Below are 17,013 nucleotides of genomic sequence, written 5' to 3'. Positions count from 1 at the left end.
AACACTGAATGTAAAGCAAACTCCACAGAGCACCTTTAAGGATGTGTCGCTTTAAGGAAACAAACCAAACAATGAGGGAGATATCGACCAATCACAGTCTGTGCTCACTAATTGAATCAGACGATGAGTGCCTTTAAATTCCCCAACAGCCCTTAATTCAGTTAAAATGAGCTCCACCTCGACAGCAACAACAAAGTGCTGCTTTATGTGAATGCAACAACACCAATGTAATAACTACAAAAAGGCTGTATTCTGCATAAACTCAGTTATTTTTAAAGTATTATTTGCTGGTAATACTTCACTGGCTTTTACTTATAGTAAAGACAAGTATCTCAGTACTTCTCCTGTTTTATCTTTAAGTCGTTCACACCCTTAAGTTAGTTTACATGATGACTATAAATGCCTGTAAATTCCTTTAATCCTGATGTTCTGCAGACACACGACCCCCTTTTACAGTTCAAATAAAACACTCAACAGGGTTTTATTAGCCTATTTGGATTTTTGTTATTGGAGTTTCATAACAGAGTCTAACAGACACTAAACTCACTGATTAGTAACGTCCTACTGTGTAAAGTAACATACTGCGTATTTCAAATCGATATGTATTTCCTTAAGAGTTGACCATATAATAGAAAAGGCTTGAAATATTTCTGTTTGAATGCAATAACAATTATTTGGGGTCGTTTAAGTTTCTTCATCAAAAGTGCAAGGCCAGTGGCAAACCTATACTTACACATATTAGGTTTAAATAAGTAAAGAGGGAAAATTTTTTAAAGACAAAATAGGAAGTATTCTTTTAAATAAGTAAGAAATGGGGTGTGTGAGACCCAAAACAACCAGGAAGTGAAGCCAAGGTCAACAAAACACAGCGATCAATCCTTAAGTAATTAATATTAAGGCTTTGTGACCAAACTAAACACGAGATGAAGATTATTTTTCTATTGATCAGAATAGCTCATATGTATTTGTCAAACAGTGAAATTCTGCCCTCAGGAGTCAGAAAGGGGGAAAGTGGGTCTTTAGCAGCTCAGACAGTGTAATTATGAGACCTCTGACTCATCAGCTGGCCACACTGCAGGTCCATTTCCTTCACGGGGCTGAACTTAAATAAATAAGTTCAAAGCAAATGGGAAAAATCTGATTTATTTCTAAACTGGAACACATCATCCCTCTACCTCACATCTCGGTAGCTCACAGGACAAACCACCTCTCTAAACAAACAGCGATGGACAGAAACATAAAAATAAAACTTCTGAAGCGGCTTCCAACCGAAGCGGCCTTTAAAAATATATGAATGATCTAAACAACGACGTGACATAACAAAAATGGTACAAAAGAGGTATATGGTACATTTAAGGGCATACACTGTTCTCTGCCACTTCTACGAGGATCGAATTTAGTGCATCTGAAGACAAAAACTCTCGAGTCCCTTTCATCTCTTAATAAGGCATAATGTGTGACGATCATCACATCCCACTGTATACCGAGACATCCACGAGAGCACATTACTTTCCCCCCAGGCTTAGATAATGGAAACATGTACATAATCAAACAAATGCTCCTTCGTCATTTTCTTCTCGCTGAAGTGTGGCGCTGTGGTCTTGTTTCCGGGATGCCACAAAGAAAAGAAAACATCTATGAGCACATTCAATGAAAAGGTATCACAGATCAGCAGGCTACCACAGAGCATGTGCAACAAGGCGTCGCCATTCATTCATCGTTAAAAAGGAGGTCCAGCGGCAGAGAAAAGGGCCCGTTCCTCTGTTTCTACTCCCACATGCTTCTTTAATGTACAGACATGAATCTAATGATTTTTTTGTTTATCTTTTATCTTTTTATTTTTACAGACTTCCATCCTTATGCCATGAACGCATCTCTTTGGTTTCCTCACATTCTCTTCTGCACGACTGCTTTTTTCTTATCTCTTTCCTTTGTTTTTTTTGTTTTTTTTTGTTAACAAAACAGAGTTACATTTAGGTCATGACATGAAAATGAACAATCCCATCAGAGGATTGAGTAGCGGTTCAGCCTTGAACATAAACAGGAAAGAAAAATACTACAAGGGTTTAATTCTCACTGGCAACCGTCACAAACAGCAGGTCGGGGAGAGCGAGCGTGACTTCTCGTATAACGTCACTGGAAATCTTTTGTTACATGACTGGGTTGAAGGGAAGCGGCTGGGACTGGGTCCAGTCTAGCGGGTTGATGAAGGTGCTGCTCAAACCCGAGTCTTCTCGATGATGAAGGTGTTTTCTTTTCCCGACCCCCCACCCCCACCCCACCCACCGTCTGACCAGGGTTTAGGGAGTCATTGCGGTGGCGGCAGCACCTTGTCATGTCTCTACCTCGTGCCCGGCCAATGGGATGACAAACACAGTGATGTCATCGCCTGAGCCCAGTTTTTCATTGGGGAGGCGCCAGCCGCGCTCTTTAAGCACTCCTCGTGACCTCATCAGCAGGTCCTGGGCCGCCAGCGTATACCTGCGTAGCACAGAGGGCAGCGATTACGATGAGACACAGTGCAGTTTAAGACCAGCACACGCACACGCGCACACGCACACACACACACACACACACACACACACACACACACACACACACACACACACACAAAATACAGATTGACATTCGATCAAGTGAAGCTTGCTTTTTCTACAAAGGTCACTAAAAATGGTTCCACTTTCTGACTTAATTCATCTGAAAGTTAAACTTTAAAGGGCCTGGAGAAACACAGCCACAGTCATTTTAATCTGTTTTACTTGTTTTTATGCTTGATTTTATGCTATGATTCTATGTATGTTTTTATGTTCATTCTATATGTGACGTGCATTCCTTGTACGAAAGGTGCTTTATGAATTAAACTTACTCTGATTGTCATAATTATGATTATAATGACCATTAACCTTATGATTGGATAATTGCTTGTGGATTGGAGACCTCTTTTTCATTTCATTAACGTATATAAGCAGTATATAAGCATTTAATCAATGATTTTTAACATACTATAATGTGATGTTAGGCATATAGACGAAAAGTTACAATACTGTATGTTAACACACACTTAAATGTGTGTGTGTTATTACAGATGACAAAATGAGTGCTGCAGTTCATGTAAGGTGTGAAGCTGAAACTAATTCAATACTCTGACTATGAGCAGGATTTGTCACCACCTAGTGGACGCAGTGAGTACTACAGAAGTGATGTTAAACATTGCAGTGGGTTTGTCAAACGGTAGCTTTCATGTTGTTTCCCTGAACACATTCACGTCACAGAACATAAAGCAGAACAGCTTCCTAATGTAAAGGATTATTTGTCAGGCTGCAGACCTCATGGGATCAGAGGGGTCACAGCAGGATAAGTAGGCTGACACAGCATCTGCAACTTCCCTGTCCGTCGTCACGTCCCACAGTCCATCTGTGCCCATGACCAAGACGTCGTCCGGGCCGTGTTTGTGTTCGTCCACGTTGTAAACCTTCACCTGCGGCAGAAAGACACATTTCCGATCATCTTCTGTCCATCCTGCTGTCATAATTTGGAAAACTGTTTGGCATAAAGAAGGCAGTGACCATGTTGTGCCTGTGCGTTTAGTGCTGGAGGATCAGCAGATGTATGCTGGCATGAAAGGGGCATAACCTCCATTTACGGCGGTAAAGCTGCTCATGTTCATTCACATGTTCTGATCCACTTATTTAGAGAGACATACAAGCGGGATACGTTCAAGGTTAAGAAACAGAGGGCAGATGTTATTCCTGTAACGCTGATCTGAGAAGTGCTTGAACAGGAAGTGAGAAACAAAATTGAACACGAGGCCGAGAGTATTTTTAACTCTGTGTGTCCAACAGCAGAGCACACGGAGAATTACAGAGATTTAATGAACTGAAGATGTAATTTGATGTTGAAACCAAATATTTATTTAGATATCCAGGGATTATTGTGTGGAGGAAATAAAAAAATACTTTTTATCCAGTGAAAGCTCCACAGTTAAGAACCTGAAGAGTCATTTTAGGTTTGGATCCCTAAAGACAAGATGTTATATTCACAAAAGTGCCCTCTCGACGGCAAAAAAACAAAAAAGAAGGCGTCGCACATTGAGAGGTTTGTGTGTATGAGGCAGCCTGATGACGAGCGTTGTTCGCACTGTTGCGTTTAAGGACAAATGAAACTATGAAAGCCTCCCACAAGCCTCTGTGCTTTTTTAAATATTGTATCTTTGATTAATAACTAACTCATCAAGGATGATGAGGATTATCAAGGAGGATGATCATAACTGAATGCCTGCGAAAATGTTACCAATAAAAATTGGTACAAAATGGACGCTCCACAACAGATGGACTTAGAAAAAAAAGATGTTTTCCCTGAGGAATAAGGGGGAGACCTTTCCCAAAAAATCAGAGAAGCTGAACACATCACAATATGGCCATTAACTGTACAGTAAGATATGCGTACAACACTCGGTTCCTGCGCTTTGTTCGTTTATTTTCTCCTTCTTGTGTGAAATATCTTTCAATGAAAGGTGGAAAAATCACCGCTGGACTGAATTAAAACTGCTTCTTTGCACTGTATCTGAGTCTGCACAGCCAACAAAGTGAGGCCCAGAGGCTGTTCAGATGAGAACCTAAAGGATTCAAGCTGGCTAACGCAGCGATGCTGAGGCGACTCCTCAGGCAGCGCTGACGCCCGCCGCTGCTTCCGACTCCTCACTCACCTCAGGCACGCATGACAGGAAGGGCTTGATGTAAATGTTGGAGTTGTACACCTTCAGGTCGTGATCTCCCAGCCCTCGGGTCACTCCGATTGTCGCCATGACGCGTGCCTGAAAAACCACACACACACACACACACACACACACACACACACACACACACACACACACACACACACACACAGTAAAGTAGGTTACTGTTTCAGGATGTGATCCGGTTCTAGGAAAATCCACTTATGAGGGATTATTAGATGAAGACCATGTTCTCTCGGACTATAATGAAAATGTTGAGTCTCATTTCTGCCCAGACGGATGCAGATATCACGATTATGTCAACACTGAGCAGAAAATGTCAGCATCCTCATATCTAATCTCTCCAAAAGGGTGTGCATCAAATAAAAAACATTGTTTTTGTTCCTGTTTCTTACCTTTTTACCCTCTCCATATATCAGGGGGAATTTCAGATCATCTTCAATGATTGTTTTATAAGCCCTACAACACAACAACAGACAGATCTCAGAGTACATTACTGAAGCAAGACAATTTTCAGAAGTAATGAATCGTTTAGAGCAACAATAATAAACCACAATTCGCTGGTTTTTAGCTTCTCCTGTTTCTCCTAAATGCTCCAAACTTCTCTGAACAATCACAGGACGGCCAGTACAGAGTGAAGTGTTCATGAAAAGTGATAAACTGTCAGAAATGTGATTAAAAAGGTTTACCAGCCAGTCATGGTGTGGTCTCTGTAGAGCATCTTTTTGCCCAGCTCGCTGTGCTGGATCCTACGAGGGAACTCAATGTGAGTGAACTCGTTACCCAGCAGCTCTGGCCTCAGGAAGCCCTGGAGTGACACACAAAATGGAGCAGGTCGCATCAAACTACAGAATAAAAGGCTGTAATTAAGCCTGAACGTCTGTCAGACAAGCTGTAAGATGGCACAGAAGGCCTGCAGTACACCGAAGGCACAAAGCAGCTCCCTGTTTTAGCAGCAAGCAGCATCATCCACCCACTCTGTGACTCAGAACTACAACCAGCTACTAAAACAGGTGACGGTGTCCGTTTGTGAACTGTGTTTGCCATGCGTAACGTAGAAGACAGAAGAATACCAGATACTGTAGCCGCTGCCTCTCTGACTCAGGTGTGAATTCATTAGTCATGGGAATAACTTCATTATTTCGGATGATTATCGCCCTGCAGAGAGAGGGAGAGGGAGGGGAGACAGGAGTGGGAAGGTTCACACAGACAGAATCTTATTTTACACAATATGATGCTGCAGTGTGCAAAGTGAACCCCAGGGGGCGCAAGAAGCTACTGTATCTGACCAGACTGGCCATGCATGCAGAGGCGCATACGCTGTACATCGGAGAGCTCATTTCATTTATCTTGTTTTCTGCAGCAGAATACTGTTCCACTCCTCTCACCTGCTGTCTCCAGCATTGGCCACGTAGAGTTTCCCCATCAGATGAATGGCAGCTAAGGCACAGCACCCACCAGAGATGGCATACGACGCTTTTTCCTTTTCAATCAGGTCATCCTGAAATAAAAAGAGAAATATCAAAGTAAGAAGAAAAAGGCACAAAACCTCAGCGGTTTCACGGTGCACCACCCAGAACGGCTCATTATTTCCTTCATACATATTCATGCTCAAAATAAAACAGCACTGCAGACGGAGAGAAACAAAGAGGCTTTGAAGAATGCATTACCTCGGCTGTGGGTTATTATCAGTATCATCTAAACCAGACAGCGGTTGCATCAGAGAAGATTCACTATGAGCTTACTGACTGCACGAGGGCGAGTGTGTTCAGCTCTGCCAACAATGTCACCGTGTACTTAGAATATTTACAGTGTTCACCACCTGAGTTTAGCAGGTTAGCATGTTAGCATGTTAGCGTCATCTAATCAGCAGTAAGCACAAAGGATTGCTGAGGCTGACAGGAAAGTTTTGCAGACATTTAGGACTGGATAAAGTGACATTTTTCACCTTTATTGGATAGTATCAGCAGACAGGAAACAGGGGAGCGAGAGGGAGTGTGTGACATGCAACACAAGTCACCAGCTGGAACTGAACCGATGATATTGTGGTGACAATGCAGCCATGTGACATGTGCCATAACCATTCAGCTACCAAAGCACCCTGACACAGTGAAATTTGAACCTGATGATGGTGCTAGATGACAAATAAAGGGATCACCTAAATTATTAAAATTCATCATCAGGAGGGCATGAATGAGTGTGTCACATTTCATCGCAATGCATCCACTAGTTTTTGAGATATGCAGAGATTTACAAATAAATACTGATGTAATATAATTAAAGATTAAACTTAAGATTAAACTTTATTGATCCCAGAGGGGAACTTCACCCCGCAGACAACCATAAAAGTAATTAAACCACCTTTAACATTAACGTGATGAACACATTAATGCATCAATAATTCAAATCCAATAACATAAAATACATTATTCTGAAACATGCCATTCTGCATGATGAGCATTTTTTGCTTTGGGTACTTTAACTACATTTAACGCTAATACTTACTGTACTTTTGCAGAGTTAAAAACATGCACTTCTGGGATGCAGTATCTGGAACTAGGAGTGTCTGTCCAGTGGACGTTGAGATATTTGACTGGATAAGTTAAACGACTGACCAGCTGGTGACACTAGAGTCAAAGTCAGTGATTCACTAAAGGTATTAGGATTCATCTTCTGGCAGCACGTTAATGACAGACTCACTGACGCTGCCATCACTAGCATGGCTAAAAAAGATGTGAGAGAAAACCACTAAAATAAGGTCTTTCTGCATCTCCTGTTGGTGACCTTTGGTGCAAATCACAACAGACCGGCTAAGATGATAAGTCTAAAGTGTTTTCTGCGAACTGAAGTTAAAATTTTGAGTAATGTTGCTGTTTGAAGACACAAAATGTGCAAAACTGCCTCGTGCAGCCCTAAAAATGCAGAGCACCATTCCCTTGTTTTCTCGCACAGACTGCTCGTTATCATCTGCTCACCATCTGTGTGAAGGCGGTCTCTATGACGCCCATCACCAGGCTCTCCAGGCTGACAACCTTCTCCATGTGAAAGCGCACTGACGAGTCGCTGATAGCGTCTGGGTCCTCTGGTTCCTGTGCGGCTCCCTTCTTTGTCTCCGCCTGGTACGGGCTGCCGTTCTTGGCCAGGCAAATGGGAGGAGCGCTGTTGGGGTTCTCCAGCAGGTGGCAGATTTCTCCTAAACGGTCTCTGATGAGGCGGTGAAGAAGCTTGGAAGCCATGATGGCGGCTCCGGAACCTGCGTGTCCATCAAACACGCCCCAGAAGTGAAGGGGGATTCCTGTGCCATCCTAAAAAAATCATACAAACATAACAATTTAGAAATAAAGAAAATGAATAGCTCCTACCGTTATGATTTCAAAGATCTTCCATGAGATTACAGCTCTGAGCAGACGGCACAGATTTGTGAGGGTTTACAGGCTCTGGCTGTAGCTGGTGACATCTGCAACACTAAGCAATATGTTTCTTTCATTTCAGGTCTGAACCACAGCTTCAGTGAATCTAGATTATGTAATATTACGGGAAATTTGGCAAAAATCTAATTGTGAGCTTTACTTTTCATGATTTATACGGCTCAAAATGCAACAGAACAGCAGAAAAAAATCCTAAAAATTAAGTAACGTGAACCTTCAGTGAAACAAGCATTCTGTGATATTTGCTCAAACAGGATCTAGATGAGGGAAAACATCCTCATCCCTGGGCTTCTGCTGATCTACCATGATGTAATGGGTCATGGAAAAGCGTTGCTGCCTTTGTGTTCGCGGACATGTTTACAAGCAGAGTTGGCCCGACTGACAAACTAACAGATGAACAGGCTTACCCCTCTGATGCTAGACTCCAGTGGGGGAGGGGTGCAACATGGGATGATGTAATTCATTTACACCACATAAAGGACGAGAGTGTGTGTGTGTGTGTGTGTGTGTGTGTGTGTGTGTGTGTGTGTGTGTGTGTCCGTGTATTACAGTCACATTGTGGGGAATCGCCTTCCTTATGGGGACAAAATGCAAGTCCAGGTAATGTGATTAAATTTCAGTATGAACACTTGGGTTAAGTGTTAGGCAAGTACTGGTTATGGTTATGATTAGGATGAGCCTCCAGGAAGTGAATGTAACGTCTCCAAAAGTGATGGAAACAGGTGCAAAATTAGATATACTGACCTGAAGAGTGAATGTGTTTAGAAAGATTACAGGAGTACAGTCACTGAGGAACAAGTCTTTGGCCTGTGCAGTCATGTTTGCCACCTGATGAATGCCCATTATCATCTCTTTTAGCTTGGTTTTTGGTCTCCACCAACCTGATTGACATATCTGGTCCTCTAGCTGCGGCACGCTCCACTATGTTCGCCAGCAAGTCGCTAACTGTCTCTATTTGCCTTTTAGTGCTGGGTAAGTATCTTACAGCGGATTACTAAAGACAGCTGCTGCTGGCTAAAAACTAGGAGCTATGAGGGTCAACTAAACCAGTAAGAAGGGAGAAAAAACAGACTCAACCAGTTTAGACAAAGAGATAAAATTAAAGTAGAAGAATTATTTTGGGCCCTTTTTGGGACTCTGAAGTCTTTGCAGTTTAATCTTTTTTACGACAAAGCTGAGGCTAAACATACAAACGTTCCAAAAAATGCTTATCTTATATATGTTTTAACCGCTGGGACTTCTTTCTGATGCTTTGCTTTGTAGTGATGAACAACAGTGATGGATATCCCAGACGCAACTGAATGATAGTACACATAGTGAAACATAATAAGTCCCAGAAGGACTGGAGGGGAATTGCAAGTAACATCCATCAATACCAAATAGGATGGCACCACTGTCGGGTATCAGATAACTACAGCTTGTACACAGATGCATTTAGTATTTTAATGCACTACAGCTCAGACTATGTTGCCTTTCAGTGACATCCAGGAGTCACTGATGTCTGACTGATGATTTAAAAGCGTTATCACTAATTGTTTATTGGAGCTTCCAGCCGTTGACCAGACATTTGCTGCCTCATTCACTGACTCGTGCCCCTTCGCTCACCCCGTTGTCCTCCACCAGAGTGGAGTTACGGTGTTTGCCGCTCGGCCTCTTCACAAACAGCTTCTCACAAGAGGCCTGGTCTTCGTTCAGCATGCTCTTCCCCGCATTGATCACCCTGATGGAGAGAGAGGTGAGGAAGAAAGGTGAGAATGCAGTCGGATGATTTATAATGTTTGCTCTCACTCCTCTAACCACATGAAAACATAATAGCAGCCAGAAAGATGGAGAGAGTCCAGCAGTAAGGAAAGAAAAGTGGGGCAGGATGGAGTCATGTCCCGGAGGGAACTTGCAGGAGGGATTAAGTGTTTTTATTATGAGCTGATGCCTGTGGAGGATAATGGCTTTAGAGTAATGCACTGTTTCATACTCCAGCGGCTTCCATCCCAGTGTGTGCTGCAGTGGTGCTCACTGGAGGTACCAATGCAGAACAATGGTGGAAAGAGTGGTGAAGAGGCAGGAAACTGTGGAAATACAATAACACGCACATTTCAGAGTAAAAGCGTGGACTGTTTGAGGGGATTTTAACAAACTGAATGCAGAAAAGATAAATCCCTGTGCTACGTCACGTGGAGGTGGGCAGCTCGACAAACCCTGCAGGCCAGCTACAAAGTCTTCATCCCTAGCTTGTGGAAAATTTTAAGAATTCGTCAGTCACATTATGAATTCCTTTTCCAGCAGAGGAAGTTTTGTTGTGTTTGCAAGAAAAATGGTGCAATGCTGAAATGAGTACTGACAGGCGAGACCTGACAAAAACAAATCCCCAGTGCAATAATAAAAGGTGCTGCAGGAACTTGTCTAGAACAGAGTGCAGCTGCTTTAAAACATGCTGCTCCTCACATCAAATTCAGTAATGCTTTCCGTACATTTCATCACCACGGGGCAACCAGGATGAACTCATTATACTCTTCCACAGGTACAATGTTGGAGTCCACAGTCCTCTGAAAGATGGAGCTCCAGGCTCTAGGACATCTTAACACTGACATGTCTTCATGTGGAGAACTTGGAGTTGCATTTCTGGCCACCTGATTAATATTAGTCACTCTCTTTTTGCTCTTCCTTTGGTTTGCACTGACTCCTGAGGGGAAATATTGGGCTCATTAGCTGCTAAATGCTCCACTATGTTCACCAGCTAGTCTCTGCTGCTTGCTGCTGAGCAGGTAGTGTTATAGTGGCTTTTTTAAAGCTTTTAAGCAGAAAATAGCTGCCTGAAATGATGCAATGACATTTTGACATGTTACACAACTCAAGCTTGTCTCAAGGATCAGCTAATTGATTTTCACGCTCAACTGGAGTGGATGGAAACTAATAGCGGCCTTGAATAGAGGGAAAAATGCATCCAAAATGTACAACACAACATGTTTTCAAAATGATTAGCTGTGGAGTAAAGTGTATGTGATCTGTTGCAAACATGCAAACATCCACTCGCACGGTCCTTTAAGCTGCCACATGAGGCTAACTTGGACAGCTGCAGTTTGGACCTCATGCTGGCACATTATGTAACATTTTCACTTTCAATTATAGATAAATGCCACATTAGCTGGATAATACAGCACAATATCTATTGCGCAATTCCATTAATTCAAGCTCCGTCATTAAGATTCCCACTGAAACTTCTGCGGGAGGGATTATTCATTCATCGGTTACGACCAGGATCATCAGAGGAACGGAAAAAGACCAAAAATGAAAGGGAGACAGGCAGCGAGTGAAGGAGGAAATAGTACAGTCAAACAAAGGAGCCGAGAGACATCCAGAGCGAAGATCTCATCGACGTGATACCTTTGACTTCTCACTTTTCAAATAGTTCAGCCGATCACTATCATTACAGAAAATGGCCGCTTTGATATTGGAGAGCAGCAAATACGAAGCACAAAATGCTTCTGCTGGCCAAATCTGGATTATAAAAAGCCTTTCACTTTCTAATCAGTTGAAAGCAGTGGACAGGCACCACAGTGTCCTGCACTGCGCTCCCTGCATTACGACTAATGACAGAGAAGAATTTAATGTCACCTGATAGTCGTCTAAACTTTCTGCCAAGGCTCAAATTTGGCACCAAACACAGAGTATGTTATTTAATTGCTGTTATTGGACGCATCTGCTCCATCAGCCATTGGAGGCTTCCACTGCAGTACGTTAGGCTGGCTGAAAAAATGGCCACCACGATACCTGTTATGATGTTTTGTCTCATAATGTTACTTTTTCATATTGTGGCCTTTTAAACATGTTTCATAATAATAAAGCTGTGTAGTAATGTTGAATGAAACAGGCTGGTGGGACGGTTAGCTTGTCCCATTTGGACTGGAAACCATGAACCTCTTTAACATTTGGACTTCTTTCTGCATGCGTTGCAATCATTCTGTGTTTTGAACACAGTCACATGCGCTCAATGAGCTATAATTGAACATAATGTCGGCTGCGTGGGAGGATGTGATTCTAAACCAGGAGCTCAAGGCTTCCTATAATGTGACTTGACTCTTTCACATATCTGCGTTTCGGTCATATGTTTCCACAGCTTGTGACTGAAAACCACACTGGTCATGTTCAGTAAGACAAGATTTCTGTGTGTGAAACCTTTCACTGTATACTACATTATGCAAGAAAAGTTCAAAAGAGGAAGCTGAGAGTTCCCGTGAATTCTCTAAGTGCGGCTTCTGCGCCCTTAAACGTCATAGGTTGGATGAAAACGACCGTCAAGTTTGGTGATGTTACAACTTTTTCCAATACAACATGAAGCTGTGGTTAAAAATGTTGCAATTCCCCTCATCTTGTGAGTCCCTGCAACTCAGGAAAGGCTGTTTTAGTGACGCTCGGCTTTGTGGTTCAATCAGACGCACATCAGCGGTGCATGTAATCCAGTGAATGAAGACACCTCTGAAATCATCCTTTCAGATTTGGAGTTGATAATTTTCTATGAAAAATGGGAGCTTTCTGAAAATGGTGTGTGTTTGCTTGTGATTTTTGCATCACTTGAGGTCAATATAATGCTTCAAATAAAAACTGTGTACGTGTTTCTGGCCTGTGGGCAAGTCGCTAATCCCTCTGCTCACAATACTTACACATATGAGAGTAAAAGCGTGGACTGTGAGAGGATTTTCACTAACTGAATGTGAAAGAGATGGTTGCTGCTGAACTGCGCTACATCAGGTGGAGGCGGCAGCTCGACAAACGCTGCAGGCCTTGAACAATCCTAACAGCTTGTGGAACATTTAAGAATTTGTCGAGTCATATTCTGAATTCCTTTTCAGGGAGAGGAAGTTGCCCGTCATGTTCGCAAGAAACATGGTGCAACACTGAAATGAGAACTGGCAGGTGAGACCTGACAAAGACAAATCCCCAGTGCAATAATAACAGGTACTGCAGTAACTTGCTCAGAACACAATGCGGGTGCTGTAATTACAAACGAGCTGCAACCTGTAAACTGTGTCTCACCATTAATTTAGGGTCTGGACACAGAGTACTGTCAGGACTGGATGATATAAACAGAAAGCAGGTAAATAATTATCTTCCTTTCACTGAGCGGTGTGGTAACACACAGCGAGTGTTCAACATTGCAGCTATTAACTACCTCAAAGACTGAAAGTGCTTTAGTTCATTTGCTTGTCTGTGCTTCTCACTTCCAGCTAAAAAACATACAAAGCAATAAAGTGTCTTTTTCCTGGATCAACATGTTCTTAAACTGGACGTGTTTGGCCACTTGTTAGCACCAAGCAGTTGTGGAGCAACATTATCATTCATTTGGAGTCAAGTTTCTGCCAACTGATGATCCAAGTCCAATTTTAGCTCTCTTTGAGCTCTATTTTTGGTCTCCACCAACTCGTGAAGGAAATATCTGGCTTTTTAGCTGCTAAATGCTCCACTAAGCTCATCAGCTAGCCTCTAACTGGTCTGCTGTTTGGGGCTGAGCAGATAGTGTGCGGTGGTATTTCAGACCTCTTCGCTAAAAACAGCTGCCTGCTTCTGCCGAAAATGTTGCTATGAGAGCAGTGAGGAGGAACCAAAACTGGAAGGCTGTGGACCGGACAGCTAAACAATGAGCCGAAGTTCACTATCAGCGCTGTAAAACAGAGGGGAGTGGCAGCTTGTCTACAGGCGACACCTCTCATATAACACACTGCTTCCACATTGACATTTGATCCACTGCTCATAAAAATATTGATTATAGCTGCTTTAATTAAAGAGCTACTGCACATTCAATGTTAAGTGCACCAGGAACTGCAGCCACTACATCACTTGGACAACAGAATCATGGATTGCCTTCTCTTCAACATGAACAATAAAAAGTCTCTCCGCTCTCTATATTATTATTAAGAATTCCTATATCTTGGCAACAATCAAGTATATATGATGTTATAGATATGAGTTTTTCCATGCTTTTCCATGCTTATCCTGGCTTAAAATCAAGAGAATATATCCAGAAAAAACATTTCCAAAATGAATCTAACACAGCTTCCTCACATTCACTCTGATGATCTCAGTGCCAACGCCTGGAGGCTTGCCTCCATATTAAAATGTATTAAATAACTAAAAAAGCACCTTTGAGTGTCTTATCATCAGTGCACTCACACATTTATGCTGACACAATGCTGTACAGCAGTGTTACAGCACCAATTAGACTCATTACGCCGAGCATCCTAAGCCTGTGCCCTGCTAAATCTGCAGACAGATCTCAGGTTCACCTTTTACGACCGTAATCTGTGCAAAACGAGTGAAAACATACCAAAAGCCTGCTGGATTAGTGTGACGCAAACTAACCCAGTGACAAGGACCATGAATCCTCATTACCCACAATGACAGACAGACACTAATTAAGTGCAATCAAAGTGGAAAAGAGTCTGAATGGAAGCCAGCAGGGCAGCCTCCAACTGGACGGCATCCACCTTCTGTACACTGTTTTGGCCATTGTTCCTGATTCCTACTACACAAGAGGTGACGACAGCGACGCAGCTGAAAGATGCTCCAATAGATAAATGCTGCTCTGTGAAGATCATAATTTCAGCTGGATTGATTTGAAGTGATGCTGTGCAGCTTAATTATCCGCGTTTCCATCAGTCCACACACATCACAGCTCATTTCACACCTTCTGACAGCTCTGAATAGTTTCACCAGAGCCAGACGTCAGCTGGGTGTGAGTGAATGAATAACTCAGCCAATCCCAAATAAAGACGGCCGTATATTCATGCAAGTGTCCAACTTTTATGCCCCGATTACAGCAACAATGTGGCATTAGTGCTGCTTGTTAGAGAGTGGGCAGAATCCTGATCTCCAGATGTTTCCAGGGGTGGATTTGTGTCAGCTGGAGAGTTTTGTCTGCTCACAGTGTGATAATTCAACACTGATGGATGTGGATTTTTTGGCTCTCTGTGCTAAATGAGCACCGGCAGCTGATGCATGAGCAGATCAGCCGATTAGGTTGTGTTGTAAACAGCACTGCTAATGCTGTGATTACGGCTTCGGTCACTTATATCAAAGCAACATGAGGCATAATGCAGATGACAGCACTGATGACGGAGCGCATTCCCACACGCTGACCTCCCCTTTGACATGAAAGCGTCCTCGTTTGACCCCTCTCATTCAGTCCTCTGAGACGATTGTCGTCACAAACCTCGTCCCCTTGAGACTCTGCATGAGTCAGCTTCTTTTTTTTTTTTTTTTCTCACACTCTGGGTCCAGGACTACAGGCAGCGGTGGCAAAGCCCACATACTGTACTGTAGGACTGGAGCTATTCAGTCCTTCATAACTCCCCCGCCCCGCCTCCCTCCGGGGGAGAGGAATGTCTGAAAGTGTTTCTCCTCAGCGGGAATCGCCAGAACAGCAAATCCTGACCAATGGTGTGAATGAAATGGTGCTGCTTTATTTCGGCCTGTGGGAGGACTGCAGGTGTACTGGAGTATGAAACCCCCCCGCCGCAGAACCAAGGACACCAGGAGCTCTGCACATAAGCTCATAAAAAATGTGAATGGTCATCAGTCACAACTTCATGCAGCCGCGAAACGTTTTTATGAAAGTAAAAACATAAATATGACACGAGGAAGACAACCAGCCACATTCAGAGAAACAATAGAAACTGAGCTGTCAGACAGGTTACAGGATGCTTTAAATATCATTCTCAGAAAGGCTTGTTGGTGAGCAGGTACACATTTCCTGCTTTCACTTTTGTCTGTCCTGGAAATTGTAGCACAACTCTTTAAATTGACTTGAGGAGGAGCCTTTAAGTCAAACCTCACTGAGCACAGACGTGTCTGTGTCGTGATGGGCAGCGTTTTGTCTAATTACTGCGCTCAGACACACTGATCCAAATATCATGCACAGCAGCTGAGGGGAGAAACACCGTGGTGGAAAGTGCACAACAGCAAAAGGCCATAATGGCCATCATTTGGCTGCTGCAGTGCACTCGGTGCTGCTGCAACGCAGGCCTGACACTCATCAGGACAATAGGCTCATAAAATCACAATATCTGGTGATGCCAATGATTTCTGCGGACGTTGCGTGAATGACTGCATTGACCCACTCACTCTGCGTATCCCGTCCGCCAGGGAAGCCTGCTGTCTCTCTTTAACGTGAGCACCGGCCGCGATGCGTGCTCGGTGGAGTACTGCAGGAGCTCCGGGGTGAGGTCCAAGAAATCCGGCCGGCCGTAAGGGAAGCGCGGCGGCAGGCTGTCCGGTCCGCAGGTCTGGCCGCCACCTGAGTGATGGTTGTGGTGGTGGTGGTGTCCGTGCGGCATCATCCCTCCCACCAGAGTGGACATCGCGTTTTTAACTTTGCTGATCATCATCGGCGCCAAACACTCGGCCAAAAGATCCGGACGGTAAAATTAAACGCGGCGCGATGTTACGCTGGAGGAAAAACCAAAACAAAAAAAACAATACACAGTGCCGGTGACGAGGATCATTTCAGGAAGCGATTTTTTTTCCTCCTTGGCCCCATGTGACAGCTTTCAGACAGGCAGACGCGATGTTTTCCTCATTCAAACAGAATAAAACCCTCAGTGTCTGCGTGTCGGCAGTAATCCGGCAGATGGCTGTATCTCCTCTCGGAAGGCAGGGCTTCACAGGGACGAGCGGCCAGCGCTGGAAATACCACACACGTCCAAAAAAAACCTCAAAGTAACGCAAAATCTCAACAGCTGCAGGAAACATTTACAAGCTGCTCCAGCCCAGAGCACTGACAGACCTTAATGTGGAAGTCAGACTGTAAGAAATTAGAAAGATACCATGACAGATGGATTCATTGAGCCAGCTCCAGCC

At 43.5% G+C, this 17,013-nt stretch overlaps 1 protein-coding gene across 1 annotated transcript; it reads right to left on the bottom strand.

The window, feature by feature from the left end:
• Positions 1 to 1,127: 1,127 nt before the first annotated feature.
• ppm1j (protein phosphatase, Mg2+/Mn2+ dependent, 1J) lies at positions 1,128 to 16,808 on the bottom strand. Its single transcript, XM_070959133.1, has 10 exons — positions 16,279 to 16,808; positions 9,769 to 9,883; positions 7,711 to 8,040; positions 6,124 to 6,236; positions 5,809 to 5,893; positions 5,425 to 5,543; positions 5,131 to 5,194; positions 4,706 to 4,813; positions 3,327 to 3,478; positions 1,128 to 2,481 (listed from the first exon to the last, which is right to left on the bottom strand). The coding sequence occupies exons 1-10, from the start codon at positions 16,539 to 16,541 to the stop codon at positions 2,334 to 2,336; spliced, it is 1,497 nt and encodes a 498-aa protein (XP_070815234.1). The 5' UTR covers positions 16,542 to 16,808; the 3' UTR covers positions 1,128 to 2,333.
• Positions 16,809 to 17,013: the final 205 nt, after the last annotated feature.

The sequence above is a fragment of the Chaetodon trifascialis genome, chromosome 3 (genome assembly GCF_039877785.1).
Source record: "Chaetodon trifascialis isolate fChaTrf1 chromosome 3, fChaTrf1.hap1, whole genome shotgun sequence".
In the NCBI taxonomy this organism is placed as follows: domain Eukaryota; kingdom Metazoa; phylum Chordata; class Actinopteri; order Chaetodontiformes; family Chaetodontidae; genus Chaetodon; species Chaetodon trifascialis.
Note: the sequence above shows the minus strand (reverse complement) of the source record. Positions and strands in the feature narration are given on the sequence as shown.

Coding starts and splice junctions, on each gene's coding strand:
- ppm1j (XM_070959133.1), bottom strand. CDS start 16,541: ATGATGATCAGCAAAGTTAAAAACGCGATGTCCACTCTGGTGGGAGGG. Junction 6,237..7,710: donor AGACCGCCTTCACACAGATG/GTGAGCAGATGA, acceptor TTTTTATTTCAG/GATGACCTGATTGAAAAGGA. Junction 4,814..5,130: donor TATATGGAGAGGGTAAAAAG/GTAAGAAACAGG, acceptor GTGGTTTTTCAG/GCACGCGTCATGGCGACAAT.